General features: G+C 35.3%; 1 protein-coding gene and 1 non-coding gene across 2 annotated transcripts; both read left to right on the plus strand.

Annotated features, from left to right (window-relative positions):
- Positions 1-397: 397 nt before the first annotated feature.
- On the plus strand, positions 398-2,509 carry LOC104608635 (homeobox-leucine zipper protein ATHB-5-like). Its single transcript, XM_010274677.3, has 3 exons — positions 398-992; positions 1,288-1,664; positions 1,797-2,509. The coding sequence occupies exons 1-3, from the start codon at positions 932-934 to the stop codon at positions 2,370-2,372; spliced, it is 1,014 nt and encodes a 337-aa protein (XP_010272979.1). The 5' UTR covers positions 398-931; the 3' UTR covers positions 2,373-2,509.
- Positions 2,510-19,772: 17,263 nt separating this feature from the next.
- Positions 19,773-19,845, plus strand: TRNAA-AGC (transfer RNA alanine (anticodon AGC)). Its single transcript has one exon. It is a non-coding gene; the product is annotated as a tRNA-Ala (tRNA).
- Positions 19,846-20,425: the final 580 nt, after the last annotated feature.

The following is a 20,425-nucleotide window of genomic DNA, read 5'->3' on the forward strand; positions in this document are numbered from 1 at the left end:
TTCAATATACCTTTGTTCTAAAAGAAGTGGATGATGGATCCTACAGAGCCACGTGTCTTCTTTTTATCTATAGATTTTTTTTTTTTAATCTTGATTCTTGTTGTATTTGAAATTAATAGGATAAAGTATGGAGGTCGGATCGATGAGTTTGATTTGAATCAAAACGGTTGTTTTTTCGTTTTTTTTTTTATTTGAAGCTTGGCTCCCTTTATTTAAATATTTAAAATGGGCAAATTTTTCATTGTAAATGGGGTGAGATAATAGCGAAAAACCTTATTTATTTCAGAACAAGTGCAAATACGGTCGACCGGTTAACGCCGGTAGCTGATTGCATTTGATTCGAATTTGAGTTCATTTCATTTGCATCTATGTAACCCGAGTAAGTTTCTAACTTCACATCTAACCCAAGTGGGTTTTATTTAAACAGAGAGAGTGGCCACCGTGATGTGAACTAGTTTGCTGCTCCCTCTTCTTGCATTTCTGCTTCTCTCTCTCTCTCTCTGTGGTTGATTGAACAATCAGAGAAATTCGCTTTGGAATGAGGTGTGCTAGATTAGATTGATTGAGTAATGATGAAGTAGAAAAGGGCGGTGTTGATTACTAGGTTTGCTTGTTGTGTCCTGCTTCGAGGGATAGTTTGGTAGAAGAGGTTCTTCTTTTCTACTCCATAGGTCCAGGGGAAGAAACAGCGAAAAAAGGAGAAAGATGAGGACGCAAGGGGGGATTACGTGATATTCAGAGACTGAGTTTCTATTCAATTTTGGCTATTTAGGTCTTATTTTAGGCACTGGAGTTACTCTTCCATGTTTTGTTCCAAGTGAAAGACACCAGCTTTTAGTGTTGTAAGAAACAACTGGAAACTAAGAGAGGTCGTCATAGAGTGAAGAGTTTGATCTATTAGTATCAAGATACTACTTTCTTTGCTTCAATCATGAAGGGGCCAAGCAGCTCAGATTCTCTGGGTGCTTTGATCTCCATCTGCCCGTCTACAGGTAAGACTGAAGCTCTGATTTTAATTGCATCATTGCAGAATTAAGGCATTACCCATTTGTTGTATTTTATGCCAAAGGTCTGTTTCTCGATATATCTTGCTTGGTTGTGTCAATTTTGAATTTGTTTTTCTTGTTTTAGAACTTCTTTTGATGTCTTTTATTAATCCCTTTGTCTTTTCTGGCCCCTCTATTTTCCTTCTAATTTAGTCTATTGGTTGGTTAGATCTAACAAGGATAATACTCTCTCTCTCTCTCAATCTTGATTTCTATTTCTCTGCTTGCTTCTTCACTTCAGAGGAGAGGAGTTCAGGAGCCAACAACCATGTCTACCGGAGGGATTTCCAGTCCATGTTGGATGGCTTGGACGAAGAAGACTGTTTAGAGGAATCAGGTCCGGTCGCCGAGAAGAAAAGGCGATTGACCGTGGATCAGGTAAAGGCCTTGGAGAAGAATTTCGAGGTCGAAAACAAGCTCGAACCAGAACGAAAGGTGAAACTAGCGCAAGAGCTAGGCCTGCAACCACGACAAGTCGCCGTTTGGTTTCAGAACCGGCGAGCTCGGTGGAAGACCAAGCAATTGGAGAGAGATTACAGCCTTCTCAAGTCCAATTACGATACTCTCAAGGACAATTACAACGCTCTCCAGCGGGAGAAAGAAGCTCTACTTGTGGAGGTAAATCGACGTACGGATTACTGGTTGTACGTAGTAATAGATCTGTCCTAACACAATTTGTGGAATTTCTCTTGAATAATTGAGTGTTTTGTTGCTCGTTATGTTGTTTGTGTCTGTGCGTGGTTGTAACAGTTAGCAGAGCTCAAGTCAAAGCTCGGAGGAGAAAATACAGAGAGCAACGTCTCAGTTAAAGAAGAGGTTATGGTGTCAGAGTCCGATATGGTAGCTACTGTACAGAGTAAGATCCCTGCCGCTGCGGTGGTCGGAGGTTCCGAGGCAACCGAACCAAACCAAGAAAGTTATAACACCAGCAACACCAACAATGCAAACAATGAAGTGGGAGCTTCAATTTTTCCGGATTTCAAAGATGGGTCATCCGATAGCGACTCCAGTGCGATCTTAAACGAAGACAACAGCCCGAATGCGGCAATTTCTTCACCTGGGTTGTTTCAGCAACATCAACTATTGATTTCACCGGCTTCATCTTCCCTAAGATTCAATTACACCACTTCATCATCGCCTTCTACGATGAATTGTTTTCAGTTCTCGGATTTGAGGACTATTCCAACGTGTCCCCAGAAAGCGTATCAGCACCCGTTAATGAAGATGGAAGAGCATAACTTCTTTGGTGCCGAGGAGCCGTGCAATTTCTTCTCCGAAGATCAAGCTCCAACCCTTCAATGGTACTGTCCTGATCAGTGGAACTAAGCTGAATCCAGATCAGGAAACGAAGTAAAAAAATGAAAAATCAAAATTTGAAAGAGAAAGAGCTCTGATAATTTTGTAAAATGGTACTCTATTTAACCTTTCATAAGTCTCCATTGTATAAAACAAAAGTTGCAGAATTGCAGAGCACGCACCATAGACGAAGGAGCGGTAAAAATAAAGCGTCCAATGAGCCTACTAGATTTAAAAGGAACCGAAGTCAGAGAGATGTCGGAATCACAGACTCTCCGGACTCGATAGAAAGGAGACAGAGGTCGGGAGGGAGGGAGAGAGAGTGTGTGTGGTTTCACGTGGGGATGCGGTCAGGTTGAGAATGGTGACGCATGGGTGGTTGTTTCTTCCCTTCACTGTTCCGTACAAGGAAAATGGCGGGAATCATTAGCTCGTTATTAAAGACTTTCTGTTAAAAAATCAAAATCGAAACGGAGAAAACGCTGAGCAATCAACCGAAACCCTGACGAGATATCGTCATTATTAATTCAAAATAATAATATAAAAAAAGGGAATAAAAAAATAATGGAAGAAACATAGGAGGTAGCCCTGGCCTGGCCTGGCCTAGCCCTAGGGGTACTGCCCATACTTCAGTACTCCGTTGTCTACACCTACGGAAGCATCTTTCTCATGGTCTGGACTCTGGAGTTGAATCCACCTGCAGCAAATTTTTAGCTCTGATCATGGAGAGCTTGAGTGACATATCAAAACATAAAAAAGTGAATTACTTAGAAGCGTAAATTAGGCCATGTACCGTAGCAGAACCCCCAGGAAATCATATTCATAATCCTCTGTAGCGTTTTAACTGTTAAAGACACAACAAATATGAGAAGGGGGGTATCAAGTACGACGATGTCTTTGTCGTCTAAAGTACTAGGGCCGTCTCTATCAGGACAGATGGGCCGAGGGCACACATCTCGAGGTGGTCCATATCAAAGCTCACATTGGTTGGCAGTTTGCACTAGATAGATAGAATAGAATAGAAATAGCCCAGTTATCTTTGACTCTTGTTTCTTGAATGTTGATCACCATCCATTGTCCTGATTCTCTTGAACTTGAATTTGAAACACTCTTGTCCCATACACACACTGTACTTGTAACCTCTTATCCATCAGAAATCAGAACCACACACATATTCTGGGTGTGTGTACAGCTTTTGGATGCTTGGGCATTTCATGCATGGATATGGATGGCAATCGGATGTTGATCGCAGTGTTTTTCTTCTGGGTTTGTGTGTAAGAAGTAGCAAGCCTCTTCTCATCTCATGATTTGGTGCCGACGAGAGCGCTGAGTTCTTTTTATATAAAATTCAGTGAAGAATGCGCAAACACCCACGGGCACAACCCTCTTTCTCTTTTCATAGTTTTTAGTAGAAGCTGCACCTGCTGCTGCTCTCTGTCTTCTCTCTCCCTCTTCTGTTAGCAGCAAGAGTCCCTCTCTGCCTCTGGCGGTCTGGGCTCTGGTAGAGAGAGTAGCAAAGAGTGATCAGTCGTAAAGAGTAGAGACATGGACAGATCTCTCTCTCTCTCTCTCCACAGTCCACACAAAGCCAAACACATTTTGAAAGGAAAAGCGAAGAAACAAGGGCCTGAAAAGATGCGCCGTATGATTGGGTCCTATTTATATACGTGTCTGTCGAGGCGCAGCTTTTGGTGCATTGTGTTTTGTGGTATCATCATCATCATCATGATCAAAATCTACTTTTGTCGATCGATTAAAGAAAGTTGGCAACAAGCACCAATCCAACGGCAACGGGACCCTAATCACTATCCCCAGAACTCAACTCGAACCGCCACCTCCCACTAAAGCATATTGTCTTTTACTTTTCTTCCTTTGCCCATTTCCTTCTTTTCAGTTTTCACGTACGTTTTGGCAACAAGCGGAGACTGATTTCAGACGCTGGTTGTGGCCGAGCACATGGCATGACAACCTTACCTTCCCTCCCTCTCTATCTCTCTCTCTCTCTCTCTCATACAGCTACAGCTACAGCTACAGGGGCATCGCGTTTCCTAATCCTACTCCAACAAACAGCCTTAAATCCGCTTGATCCATCGCATATTTCTAGACGACCAGCAATGAATGTGTTCTGCTAAATCGGCCATTGGTCGCTGGATCATATTTAGGGTTTTCTATATTTGTTTTTATATTTTTCCTGGCGAAGTAGATCGTATACATAAATGTCTTTAATGGTGGGTCCTATACTATGTGTAAAAAGATTCAACATACCATCCCTACAGTTGGAAGGTTGTTGGTTTTGTAGGACTTTTTAACATAGCCTTTTGAATTTGGGGTGTTCAAACGAGATTCCCAATTTTCCCATTGCTTTCTTTATGTTTTATTTAATATATCTCTAATATTAATGCTATTCGTTACACTCTCTCTCTCTCGCTCGCTCGGTTGAGTTGCGACTTGCGACTGAATAGAGTGGACCCTACGTTGTGGTACTATGCCTATAGGTGGGCCCTTTACTGCTCTTTGGGGGTAAAGGTGGGCGTAACGCGATATGTGGTGCGGGGCCCGGAATGCCTCATCAAGTCGTCATCGTCATCATAGAGGATGTGAGGGAGATGGAGAATTGGAGATTGATTGAAAGACAGGGAGATTCAAAAGATGCCCTTTGTCCCTTTTTTTGGGAGAATGATTAATCAGTTCAGATAGAATTTTATAGCCTTATGTTACAGGGAAATGCATCCTGACCGTGAATTGATGTCAAATTCACGGGCAGGATGTGGTTTATAAGGGGGAGAGGGCTAGGGGGTTGAAATTCAGAATTCTGCATCGGGTGTATCCACACTTTTCCCCTTTTTTTTCCTCCACTCCACTGGCCCTTGTGATTCGTCTTAGTCAGTTACTAATCATCCCCACTCAAACTCTTAATATTTTTAATGGTATCCAGCGGAGGGGAACCTGCTTCGCATGGGTTGTAAAGAAATTGTAACATTTCTATTTCTTATATTATAAAAGATAATGGTTATAAGAAACTTATAATTATAAGCACTCAAATTTTGAAATTTATATAAAGACTAAAAGAGATCAGTATATGTTCGTTTTTTAAATATTGTTTCAGTAAATTATCTCATAAAAAGAATATAATCATATAGTGATAGTTGTGAGTTCTATTTCATAGTTGTCCTTTGTTTTACATCGAGAATTTCCAGTTGACCCAGACAATAGGACCGTTTGGCCCGAGAACCGTCCAAGCAATCGGTTCCATTTTACCCCAAACCCAGTCATTGGCAAAAAATTGTTGAATCAGTCAACGATCCATTGACCCGGGTGATCGAACCGTCGACCCGTTCAATGGTTTTGGCCATTTTTTATTTTTTTAATTTTTGATGTTAGAATAGGCCATCCGTTCGAATCGGACGATCGAACCGTCAACCTAGAAACCAATGGCCAGAATGGTTCCGTTTCTGGGTCGTTTTTTCTAGATGTCAATAATTAGACGAAATAACTTTGTAGTCATAGCCATGGGAAGGCTGGACATTGCAAGGGATTCCAAAACCTTGAAAGATAAATCCAAAGTGATCTTAAACACAAAAAAAAAATGGTGGTAAATCTACCAAACTAGAAAAACCAAGGAAAAAAATCAGAAAATCGAGTCCAAAGTTCCACTTTGAGATGAAACTAAACATTTCGGCCCAGAAACCATCCAGGCAACCAGTTCCGTTTTACCCCAATCCCGGTCCCTGGCCAAAAACCATTGAATCAATCAACGACCCATTGACCTGAGCAGTCGAACTGTCGACCCGTTGACCCATTCAATGATTTTGACCATTTTTTATTTTTTAATTGGGAATCGTCCAGGCAATCGGTTCTGTTTTATCCCAATCTCGGTCCCTAGCCAAAAACAGTTGAATCGACCAATGACCCATTGACTCGGGCGATCGAACCATCTACCCGTTGACCCATTCAATGGTTTTTGGTTGTTTTTATTTTATTTTTAAATTTTTGTTGTTAGAATGGGCCATCCATTTGAATTGGACAGTCGAACCATCGACCCGAAAACCGGTGGCCAGAACAGTTCCGTTTTCGGGTTGTATGAGTCACATGCTCAAATGACATAACACGTAAGGTACTGCTTAATGGACCTCAAACACTCAATTTTTTTCCTGTAATTTTTGTTGCCAGAACGGGTCGTCCGTTTGAACCGAACAATCGAACTGCCATTTTTTTATTTCTTTTAATTGGGAATCATCCAGGTAACCAATTCCACTTTACCTCAATCCCGGTCCCTGGCCAAAAACCATTGAATCGGTCAATGACGCATTGACCCGAGTAGTTGAACCATCGATCCGTTCAATGGTTTTCGTCGTTTTTTTATTTTTTTTTTTAATTTGTGTTGTTAGAACGGTCGTCCGTTTGAACTAGACAGTTGAACTATCAACCCAAAAACCGGTGGCCAGAACGATTCCGTTTTTGGATCATATGAGTCATGCACTCAAATGACATAACACGTATAATTTTTTCTCTATAATTTTTATTGTCAGAACGAGCCGTCCGTTCAAATCATCGACAGGAAAACTGGTTGCCAAAATGATTTTATAATTTTTTGCTTATAATTTTTGTTGTCAAAATAGGCCACTCATTCGAACCAAACAATTGAACCATCAACTTGAAACCAGTGGCATAAGGGGAGACCACCCCTATTCCTTTTATATATATATATATATATAAGATATAAGATGGAAATATATTTTAATGACAGGGTATAAATGGAAGAATCAAATCAAGGTCCTTTGACGATAACATTGAACCATTCTTACTTTTATTAATGGGTAAGAGGTAGGAAATTATTTATACATCACTGGAGTTTTGATCAGCTCTCTTCTCAATTTTTTCTATAAATTTACCCACCTCTTATTAACTTATTTTACCCTTCCTCTATCTTAATGCCAATTTTAAATAAATTAATTTATAGTTTTGTTTAAAATATTTTTACTTTAGGTCATCTTTGGCAACAGTGCAAATGTAGAATGGAATTGATGAATTTGCACTTTAGTTCACACTTCCGGTAAATGATGTATCGTTGTACTGAAAATAAAAGTACATTTGTTTTATTCCACTGTATTTATATTTAAAATGGAGACAAATTTTGCATTTAAAATTGGTCAATGTAAAATAAATCAGTTACAACCTTGAGATTCATATTTGCACCCAACACAATTTAACAGAACGCTTAAATTTATTAGTGCAAAACCAAACTGGGTTTGCACTCATACTCATTGACCAAATTTGCATTTCACATCAATATATCAAGTTTTTCCACTACAAACAAATGCAATCTTACTAACAACTTCTTGTATGTTTTAATGTTGTACATCACTAAATCATATGAACAAAAATACCCTCATTTTTATTTATTGATATGACAACTTTTTATGTCAGAAAATCAATAAATGAGGTTACCTTTATCAAATTCAAAATTATATATTTTGGAGGTAAAACTAATGTTTTATTATTAAGGGCATTTTCGTAAAATAATTCTTTTTGTTTCAATTCAGTATCTTCTATTTAAAAAACCCTTTAAACTTTTTGATTGGTGTCAAACCCCTTTAATTTTACGGAGAAGTACGAACACGCCGAATACAGATTTCTGATTTCTACTGCAGAGCTATAAACATTTAAATGATTAAAAACCTAAACTTTATGCATCTATACCTACCCGTAAATTGACATCAATTCCGAGCTAGCACCAACCCCAAATGTACTTTGAACCTACATATTCTGACCCTGAGCTGAATCATCATTCTTCCTTAATTTTATGGCCAAAGGAGGTGTAAGTTAATAGATAAACCGGAGAGGTCTTAATAATAATGTTTTATTATTAAGGGCATTTTCATAAAATAATTCCTTTTGTTTCAATTCAGTATCTTCTATTAACAGCCCTTTAAACTTTTTGATAGGTGTCAAACCCCTTTAATTTTACGGAGAAGTACGGACATGCCCAATGCAGATTTCTGATTTCTACTGCAGAGTTATAAACATTCAAATGGTCAAAAACCCAAACTTTATGCACCTATACCTACCTGTAAATTGACATCAATTCCAAACCAGCACCAACCCCAAATGTACTTTGAACCTACAAATTCTGACCCTGAGCTGAATCATCATTCTTCCTTAATTTTATGGCCAAAGGAGGTGTAAGTTAATAGATAAACCGGAGAGGTCTTAGTACTTGACCAAAATCCTACAATAGGTATAAGTAATTTAACCAATTTTAATCTAGTATAATTTTCTAGTTTTTAATTTATGGATAAATTATTTAATCCACCTCTGTGTTTTTATTAAAAAAAATTTAGCCTCCCTTACCCTGATCTCTCCAAATTTCTCCCTCTACATTTTGGAGAAATAACACAAATACACCCTTCTATTAGTTTGACATTAGGCTCAGTTTAGGACTATAAATGCAAATATAAACAATACAAAATACATAAAAAATAATATAAAATACAAGATTTTGCACTCAACAAAGTTGCATTTGTACTCCTTCCCAACTGAACCTTTAAGAACATAACTGAAAATGACGATGCCACTCTTAAACACGATAAATTTTAGTTTGGAATGTCTATTGTCCAAAATACCCCCAAGAAGGCACTTATATATAGTCATTGCAAACTTGGCCTTCTAGACAACAGAGGCAAATGAGGTTTGAGAAAAGAGTTCGAATGGCTTTTCTAATTGGGAGATGCAAGTGGGATTTCTTTCTTCAATACAATTGAAGGGTAAAGTTTTGTATATGAAATGTCATTCTTTTATACTTCTAAAGGTAATAGGGTAGAATGGAAGTTTTGTTGTCCCCCTGCACATCAAACTAGTGGAAGGGGCCTATTTGTATAATTTTTCTAAAACATTTGTTAAAATACATCGGAGCTTTAGCCAATTTACCGTTTTTTGACTTAATTATTTAATTCTAGTTACCATTTATTAATTTAATTCTACCAGACCAATCTAGGTAGCATGTTGTTAGAAATTTTAGAAACATATTATTTGCTATTATCATTGTCACGTGCTCTCACTAGTCTATACTACTAATAAAAGAAAGAATAACCCCATTTTCTGGACCTTTCATTAGACATTTTTACCCCTTATCTAAGCAACATATAACGGGCATAAAAAAGGGCATATATGTCATTTACTCTCACTCCAAAAACTACCAACCTATAACAGTTAAAAAAACTGCCCACTTATAATTTTCAAAATCTGTCCATGAATTGTAAATAGTTTTGTATTGGAGATTCTATCACATGCAAATGCACGTACATGTTTACTAGTTACTATTAAAAGTGAGAATTATAGTGTGGAACTTTTGTTTGAAGAAAATACCCCAATTTTTTAATTTGGTCCATGTCTAATTGTAAGGACATAAGTATAATTTGAACAATTAATTTTCTCTTCATTCAAATCTCTCTCATTAAGTCTTATATATTAATGTATTAATTCTTATTAACATTTCTCTTTATTCAATTCCCTCTCATTAAGTCTTATAAGTAGGATATTAGGCTGCATTTCGCATTCCTTATTTTAGGGACCCATGCGATGTGCAGGATTTATTAAACGAAAGCTAAATAATAGAAAGGATTATTTACTAAAATACCCTTATAGTTTCATGGATTTACTAAAGCCTACCCATATAGTTAGCATTTTATTAAAACACTACCTATAATTTGCAATGGAAAATGAAAGTGTTGACCCTAATGCTCATTTAAATAAATTTAGTTAAAAGAAAATTAAATAAAATACCATTTTTGCCCTTAATAAGACACGGGCAACCACTCTATTGGCTATATTTGGTCAATTTTGTTTTATGTACAAAAAAAGTGTTAAGGATATTTTTGAAATAAAAACCATGGGCCTAATTGCAAAACAAACACTCCTTAATAAGACACGGGCAACCAATCTATTGGCTATATTTGGAATGTTTTAGTAAAATGAAAACTATAAGGTAGGTTTAAGTAAATATGTAAAACTATAAGGTGTGTTCTAGTAAATGACCCCAATAGAAACAATTAAGAGTAGATTTCACATCTACACCCCACAATGTCCCACAGCACATCTCCACCATGTATTGGGAACATCTCCCGATGATAATACCAAAACCGATGATGTCATCATCGGGAGATGTTCCCAATAAACAACGGGGATATGCTATGGGACGTTGTGGGGCGCCCCCTTGTGGGGCACAAAAGTGAACTCATAAGAGTATACATTTTTTTTATATTTTCAACTTTTTAAATAATTAATAATTATTCATATTTTATATACTACTTTTAATAAATTTTTATAATACAAAAATAACAATAATTAATTTCAGTTAGGTTTGTTCATCAAATTGACGAAACCAACCAACCTGATCAACAAGACCCAAGTTGGTCGATTTTCTAGTATTTTAGGTCGGCTTTGGTTCAAAATTTTCCTAATTCAACCAAGTTAGATCAGTTTCGCTTTGGCCATTTGTAAATCGACCAAAATCGGGCGACCTAACCATGGATATATATTCACATTTTATATTTTAAATATAATTTTTAATATGGAAAAGTGGGAAATTTCCCATATTTCTTAGTCTAAAATGTTTTATTTCATAAATCTAATTTTTAAATTTATTTTTAATAATTGCACTTTAATTTTTAAGTTTAAATCTTTTGAACCGACTAACCAAACCAAAAAAATCAACCCAAACCGATACAACTTGAGTGGGTCGGTTTCCACAAAAAGTCAATCGGTTTTAGTTGACCAACTCCCCAACCTGACCAAGTCAATTTGGTTGGCCAAATAGCCTACGTTCGAACCAAACCAACTAATGAACACTCATAATTTTAACTAAATTAATAGTCTCATCTCTCATAAATAACAATAGTTTAATCTCCAATAATTATTGAAAATTTATAGCGAAAATACACAACTATTGAAAACATAATGACAATGAAAAAAATACAATAAGTACTAAAAATTTATTAACTTAGTCAATAAATAGTATAATCTAAAATAATAGTTTAATCTCTAATAAATATTAATCAATAAGTTATAACAAAAATACAATAAATACAATAAGTGCAATATATTAAATTTAAAAATTTCAATAATAGTAGTTTAATCTCCAATAATTATTGAAAGCTTTCTATTAAATAACAAAACAAAATAAATTTGTACATAATTATTGAAAATACATGTATCACAAAAAACAATAAATAATTACTGAAATTCCATAAATATTAATATTAGTATATTTAATTATATAATAAATACAGATTAAGAGTTTAAAATTATTATTAATAAATATTAACTTTTTAAAGTTATTTTCTCGTATTATTATTTGATATAAGTGAAATTAGTTATTTACAATATTATGTAAAAATATTAAATCATTATTAATTTCAATATTATGTTATAATTATTCTTCTACTTTTCAGATTTTTTTTAATTTATTACATAATTTCTTTATTTTAGCTATTTAAAATCTATTTATGTTAAATATTTTTCTATTTAAAATATTTAGTTATTTAAATACTTAAATAATATGTAAATTATTTAAATTTTAAAATATTAATTATTTACTGAATTTAATTATCCATAAAATCATAATTTATACTATTATTACATAATTTCGTTATTAATTCTGTAATATATTAAATTATTATTAATTTCAATATTATGTTATAATTATTTTTTTACTTTGAAGATTTTTTTAATTTATTACATAAATTCATTACTTAACTATTTAAAATCTAGTTATGATAAAATTTTAGTTATTTAAATATTTAAATAATATATAAAATATTTAATTTTTTTTGTTATTTGAAGCTATTATATATTATTAAATATTTGAAAAACATTTAAATTGATAATCCGGAAAAACATAGTTTACATTGTGAGCACATAATTTCTTGATATACTTTGTAAAAATATAAAATTATTTTTTGTGTTTTTAATAAATAATTTAAAGTTGGTATATAATTTTGTTAGAATACTTAAATAATTCTTAATTTTTTTATCCAAACTTTCTTTAGATAGATATAGATAAAAAGTAGGGGAGGGGATAAATAGGAATTAGAGATAATTTAGGAGAGAAAATTTCTTTTAAATTAGAGATAATTGTGGAGATAAATAGGAATTAGAGATTATTCTAGAGAAAGTGGGGGAGGTAGTTTAAGATAAATTTTAGTAGAAGAGATTATTTAGGTTATTTGGAATGTGCATCTCATTGGTTGTTTCAAAAATAACGTGGAATAAAAAAAAAGCAAAAAATTCAAAAAAAAGGATAAAAATTTGGAAACATATTATATACCAACATCATCATCATCATCAAAAATTGTCACGTGAAAAACACGTACACACTTATTAGTCAATCTAAATGTCTAAAATGGAATTCTCATGGGAGGGTGAAATTTATTTTTTCTCCCTTGAAGAGTTGTTTGATTGAGACTCACAAATGTAAGACCAAACCATCCTCGTCATCCTTTATCAAGTAACCAAAGTTATTAGAAAGTAACTTGAGAAGAGATTCCTGAGTCCACGACCATATGCCTCAAATCCATTTACATAAGGCCAATCAACTTAGGCTATGTTTGGTTTGAAGGGAAAGGTAAGGAAACCTTTACAAAGCTTCCTTTCCCTACTTTTTCCTTCAAACCAAACACAGCCTTAGGGTCTGTTTGATTAACAGTTGAAATCTGAATCAGAATGATTTATTACCTTCACATGTTTAGTTCAGTCTAGAATCAGAATTGGATGGAATGGATTCTCATTCTTAAGAGAGGGAAGGGAATCGCATTCCCTATTCCACCAGGAATGGGACTGGACTGAATTCCAATTCCAATTCCAAACCCCGATTCCCGCAAACCAAATGGACCCTGCTTAGTTGAATTGGTCGCAACTCGCAAGGCATCCCTTATAGAGAGAAGGTATGTATGCGTCAAAACTGGTGGATAAGTCGATTCTTCACATCGTCATTCTCTCTCTCTCTCCCTCCACCCAACAACCAGCCAAAATACAAGTATTGCGCATACAAGCACACAGTGGATTGAGACATGAGTAAGATGGGATGAGACGCACCACCCCACTCCATTTAAATTAATATTTATCTCAATATTATATTACAGGATATCTTAATACCTTCAATCACCTTCATTATATAATACCGATAATTTCCTCTCTCGACCATCTACTCAGATCTATCACTTCTTTCGAACATGCAAACGCCACTAAACTAGTGATTATGAAGCGAACCAGGGTCGAGGCTGTCTTCTAGTAGAGAAAAAGTTTGAATGTTGATGTTGTCGGAACTTTTATATGAGCAATAAAAAGGAGGGATATGCTCTATTAGTAGCTTTAACGATTAAGTTGGTTTTTATTATCCACGTTCTGTGCTACTGATTTGTTGTTTCTCTACTCTCTAGTATATAGTATATAGATTGCTAGAATTACCCCGGCCTAAACTCCAGAATTGAGGTTGTGATGATGATTGACAACTTTTCTGCTAAATTTTATTCGTCTTTCGCTTTCCAAATGATGTCTCTATTTGATCCTGAATTCTTAATCCAATAGAATAATATAAATGGCTTAATTGGTTTGTTTTATTTTATTGTAGACTCTAGAAGGATGCTTTAATTGGTTTGTTCCACAAGCAAGGAAATCATTCTATACAGTTTTATGGCAATCGTGTTTTAGGATTCCGACGGAAAAGCCAGTCAATGGGATTGTGCTTTTCATTCATATTTTTTTCATTTTCATGTCGGATTGGACCAAGCCACTTGATTTGGATTTGGTATGGTTGAACTCCTCACCTCTACTCGATTCTATATCGAACTAGACCAATTTGGCCACCGAACCATCTAATCGGATTCGAGTTAATTTCAAATGGGTACAGGTGAATTGTATTGATCTGAACCGGATCAGATCATTGGACCATTTAATCGAGTTCAAGTTCAGGCTTATTCGGGTTGGGTATGTTTGCACCATATTTATGTTGACCCAATCCAATCCAAATGAGAAACTGGCTAAATAATTCACACTTGTAGTACTAGTATTTTAGTAATAATGTATTCACTCCAAGGTTCAAAGTATCGATACGTCCGTATATCGGCAGGGGTGTATCGGTACAAAAAAAACAACCGTTTAATGTTTTTTTGTTTTTTTTTAATTTGATTTTTGAAAATGTTTTTTAAGTCTTTTTTATTGAAATTAATGAAGGTTCCGAAATACCTGTAAATAAGCGTATCAAGACCAAAAGATACAATATAATACGCTTGATACGGGACATATCGTATGGATACTTTAAACATTGATTCACACATGTTTAGATCATTTAGTCCATTTAATTTACACTTCTTATATACTTTTTATTTAGATTATGTTTGGTTTGAAGGAAAAGATAGGAAAAGGTAGAGAAACCTTTACAAAACTTTCCTTATCTTTTCCTTCCTATCCTTACTTTTTCCTTTGGTAAACCCATCAAAATTTTTAATGTACTGCAGCCTTATTTGATGACTTCAAGGAGCCTCTAATTCCCATTTGGGAAGCCCCATGCTTAACTACCTTGGAGATTAAAGAAGCCTCAATGGGAAGCCCTTCCTTTTTGGTCGAGGACTAAGTTTATGGTTCAGGATTTTTCATCAAATATTGCTTATATTCTGTTGGGGCCCATCATGCAAAGTCAAAATTTTCTACGGTCGAGACCCTCCCAAATGCGTACTAAGGGCTGTTTGGAAGGGCTGAAGCTTTCATTGAGCTGCTTTCTCTAAAACAAGCTTCATCAGAAAGTCAATTTTGACTGAATGATAGTTCGGGCTTTTGGGTTTTCACCAAACGTATATTATAACTTAATTATAAGCTGTCTGTATAGGGCTCCCTTCGCAATATTAGAAGCTGCTGCATGAAATCCCTTCACAAATGGGCACTAAATAAACAGCAATCTACATGATCCTATTCCTTCTATGATTTGCCATTCAATCCCTTAGGCTGCATTTGGTTGCAGTGCAAATTTGATCTGGTGCAACCTTTGTACATAATTCAGTTTTGCTTTTGTTTGTTTGTTGATATGATTTACATTCCTACTTATTACAAAATTTATACTTTTTTTGTCTCTCTATCATTCATTAACGGTGCAAATTTTTGCAACCCAAATTTTATATTTCAAAAATTAATGCAAAATTTGCACCACCTTCCACCTACCTAAATTTTTTCTTATATAGAGTGGAGACCGCATCACATTGCATATTTACTTCTAAACAAATAGTCCTCCCAAGTACATTGTTCTTCATTTAAAGTGGAGGTTCCTTCTTTACCTCCCATAAACAAATAGAAACAAAGTAAAATCTAAAGCAAAATTAAACCAGAATTTACACTCAGCCCCTTTTGCACTCCCACACATTTACACCAATTCAAATGAAATTTCTAATGCAACCAAACACAGCCGCAGGATTTTGGCTAGTATAAGCATCACCACTTCTCAACGGGTACCGGTTCACCTTTATGACTAGACCCATGCCGTTGCCACCTAAGAAAGAAAACTTTGTTCTCCACCTCTTTTTTTATTCGTCTTGATGTAGATAACAAGGAAAAAAGGGGGAATTGTGGTTGGGAAGGGGGAATGTAAGCCAAACATTTCATCATGATGAATGATGAAATGTTCTGCCCCCATGCATTGATTCTCCCTTGAAATAAATTAATTAAACAGAACCAATGTGGAAATTAGCTTGTAAAGGACGTCAGTGTTAGCGTTGATAAGTAATCCTGCCATTTTGCGACCAAAGGCCACTTTCATTTCATGACATAAGAGCCACTCAACTTAAAGCCATTCTTGAAATATAACTGAGGTTTAGTACTGTTTCTTATGGTTGATCAAAGCATGGTCAAGTCAGATCACTTTACCAGAAATGAAGTTGTCATATAACACTAAAAAATGGGTTCACTCGCTTTTGGTTTATTATGGCATGCATTTATCTATTAACTCTAATAAATGTCAATTACTTATATGTTAATCACTTCCAACTGATGTTTTTTAAAAGAAAAAAAAAATAATATATATATATATATAACCGGCTAGCTTTTATTTGATAATACATTTCTATCAACATAGGCAGAGCTTAAGAAAGGAAGATTTTAAAAAGGGTGTGAGAGAGAGAGACGCTTGATTAAAACAAATTCTATTAGCTTTTTATTCATGTAAAGCTCCTGCATTCAAACTTGACATAATTGTCTGGCTCTTGGTTGGATGGAAGCACTCTTAAGTCTTAATTAAATATTTTGCATATGCTAGCTAGAGGTTATTTTCAACTATCCTGTTCAATCCTATCCAGATTAAGTGCTGAAGTAGTTCTGCGACGACGTTAAATGGAGAAGACAGAGGGTCCTACAAATAACAAATTGAAAAGCATATCAGAATCAAGTGAGTGCCCATAAACGACAGAGTTAAGGCTGTGACGACACACAGTTGACACAACACAAGGATCCCAATAGGTTTTACCCTACAAGTATGTATGTAAGAGACATGAGCATTAAAAGCTTGAATGAGACCTGCCCCAAGTGCGAAACTATCAACCTCAAACGCCCAGAGCCAGGGTACATAGTGTTCTATAGGAACTAATAAATGCGTCTGATGATGAATTGCAACTTTTAATTTGAAAACTGGCAGCTTAGAGTACTTAGAAGGTAGGTTTTATAGATTAACGAAACGATGCAGGAGCTTAAGAAAGAATGATAATCGATTTTGGAAAGGAACTTCAGTCGACTGTGAATAAGCAGCTGTTAGAGCTAAGCACAACACTTCATTAATTGGGTTTTTAGATCGAATTGGGTTTAATTGATGGTTGGATAGTAAGGATGTAAACGGATCAGCATTCAGAACTAATTCGGATGAGGGTGTTTTCCAAATCTATTTGACAAGAAGAAGATATATATAACAAATTCGAAATGTAGATTGTAATTCAAGCCATATATATATATATATAACAAGAAGTGTATAGATTTATCTAAACCTAAATCCTACCTAATCTATAAGTTCAATTAATAAATGAAACACATTTTCCAAATCCAACCCAATTCAATTATGGTTAAACAGATACCAGAATCTCATTTAAATAAGTTGGTTTTGCTTCAACTCAAATCAAGCAGCATCTGTATTTGATTCGATAACCACATTTTCAAATCTAATCAGCTTCACTTGTCATCAAAGGAATATCTAAGTGTGACATAAACAAACAAATTTCAATTCATCTCTCTCTCTCTCTCAACTAATTTCACTCTTCCACCCATTTTACTTTCTCTTTCCCTTCTTGAATATTCTATATATATATATCCCTCGTATTTCTTTAGTGGTTGAACTTACCCTCCTATATGTGGTTTTTATATTCTTTTAATTTAAACTTACACTGGTGCACCCATGTAAGTGGTCGAAGTACTACTCCTTCAAACACATGGCCAGGCTAGCTATAGTACGTAAGTCATTAACTAGTGTTAAAACTATAAAAAGGACAAAATGATCACAAAGATAATGGGATTTATTTATTTATTTATTTTGACTATCTCCATGGGAGTAGACAAGGTGGGGTTGGGTGGGGCAGCCCATCACCCAAACCCATTACCCCCCAAGCCACTTGAAGGTCGTGGGTGGGATTAGATCCCAATTACAGAATTGGAATTTTCTACCTTTTTTTTTTTTTGGTTGGATAAGTTGGCCGATCAAGAGGAGAAGATCCATTGTTATGAATCAAAGATGTTATTCATAGAATGCGAGTAGGGGTGGTAACGAGCCGAGTTTTTTACGAGCTCGAGCCTAATTCAGTGGCTCGATTATTAAACGAGCCTAGAGCTCGGCTTGTGAACTGGTTCGAATATATATATATATAGAAAATAATATATATAATAAAAATATTTTAATTATTAATTATTATAATTATTAAATTTTTAAATATAAAATAAAAAATTATATATAATTTTTATTTTTTATAAAATATTTTTTTATAAATATTTTTAAAATAAAATATAAAACGAGCCAAGCTGAGCCGAGCCGAGCTTAAGCTTATAAACTTTTGACTCGAGTCGAACTCAAACATTGCAGAATAGTCTCGAACCGAGCTTGGACCCGATACTATTTGACTCGACTCGACTCAAATCCACCCCTAAATGCGAGGACCGGGGAGAAGAGCCGATGAATGAATCAAGGTTAAGCATTTGCCAATGAGATTTTCAACTACACTGTTGGAGAAAAGCTTATAGACTCTTGTTGACACTCCAGCAATAAAATTGACTCATTACCCACTTGACAAGACGCAAATTTGATGGCATACCTAATGCCACTTCACTTTCCATGCGAAATGTAGATACAATTTTGTAGTTACAAATTAATTTGGAACTTGATGAACAGCAGCTGATAAAATTTGATCGGAGGTCATCTTCATGGTAGGGTAAAATACATTACATAGGTGCAGAGATAGGACCCAGAGATGCGAAGCCCATAACGACACGTGCGACATCACCATTAACAAATCCATAGTACCTACTACCTAGCTTTGTACTGTAAGCTTCTTTTCAGGGTTTCCACTTTAATTTGAAGCTTTTCATTACTCTTGAAAATGGAAAACCTAATTTTATGTCTGTTGGATGTTGGGCCCAACTAACAAGTAACAAACCAAAGGAGAGTTGTGAGTTGTGTGACTTCCATCCTTTTGTTTGCATAACAAAACTTGGTGGGTCTGGTGGGATTCGACCGTTTGACCTGCCAAAAGGGAAAAAAATGAATCAATGGTCCAGAGTTCGCCGGGTGGCGTGGCAGGTTGTGCAACATTTGATGGTGATAGTAGTTGATGGATTCCGAAATCTGTGTAACTTTGCCTTCGAAGCCAGACAGGGAAGAAAGCAACTGGAGGTAGTATTATCTGTGATTATTACCTTTTGACGACGACGTCTACTATCTGCAGTCACCACTCACCACCACCATCACCGTTTTCATTTCTTTTCTTTTTCTACTTTGACTATTTACAGTTCACGAGGTGTAAGTGTCAAAGTGTCAATTGTCGAGGTCTTACGCCTCTCCCCACATGTGTTTATAATTCTCTGATCTACCAAGCGAAAAGGATAAATCACCTATTTACACCAGCGGGCTCTCCATATTTATCATCTGCTTATTTTCTTTTGTTGAATTTTCTCTATCCATAATCCACTGGAAAGTAGAAACACTTTTATTGGTTCTTCCTTTCCCGGTTCACATGTCTCATCAACAATTTTGATTGCTAGCGGAGTCAAGAGTGTTCATAGCAAGCAAAATTTTTATCGCTCCATAAAAGTTTTGTTCGCTGATTTTTTTTGTTCTATGATTTTTCACGAATTTTGATCTCTTCTAATTGCCTGCTTTGATCGAATAAATTTAGAAACAAGTTGTAAAAATAACAAAAAGGGGATGTAGCTCAGATGGTAGAGCGCTCGCTTAGCATGCGAGAGGTACGGGGATCGATACCCCGCATCTCCACTTTTAACTTTTGAAGTTAAATAATATTTTCATCATATCTCATAATCGTTTGCTTGTTGCGTTTCTACGCTTTGAAATAAATTTAGAAACAAGTTTTAAAAAATATATAAAAAGGGATATAACTTAGATGGTATATCGCTCGCTTAACATGTGAGAGGTATGGGGATCGATACCATGCATTTTCACATTTTAGGTTTTAATGTTAAATAATATTTTCATCATCATATGTTCTAATCGTTTCGTTTGCTTCTTGTATTTGCATGCTTTGATCGAATAAATTAATAAGGGATATAGCTCAGATGGTAGAGCGTTCTATTAATATCTATTTCGTTTGTCTTGAACCCGGACACGTCCAACCAAAACTATTAATAATTAATCTCAGCAATTTTAAAGTTTAAACTTAATCCTAATCTCAAATATCTGATCAATCCAACTACATCAGATTAAATTAAGCGCTTTATTTCTTGATTAAACATCTTAGCTGGTTTCTTTTATTAGATGCTAGCACCAGTAACAGCCTGTTACTGCTGTGATTGCACCTGCCTAACGGCCTGTTATTGTGTCTTTCATTCATTGGCTC

Source organism: Nelumbo nucifera, chromosome 1 (genome assembly GCF_055504915.1).
Source record: "Nelumbo nucifera cultivar China Antique chromosome 1, China Antique-T2T, whole genome shotgun sequence".
Taxonomy (NCBI): domain Eukaryota; kingdom Viridiplantae; phylum Streptophyta; class Magnoliopsida; order Proteales; family Nelumbonaceae; genus Nelumbo; species Nelumbo nucifera.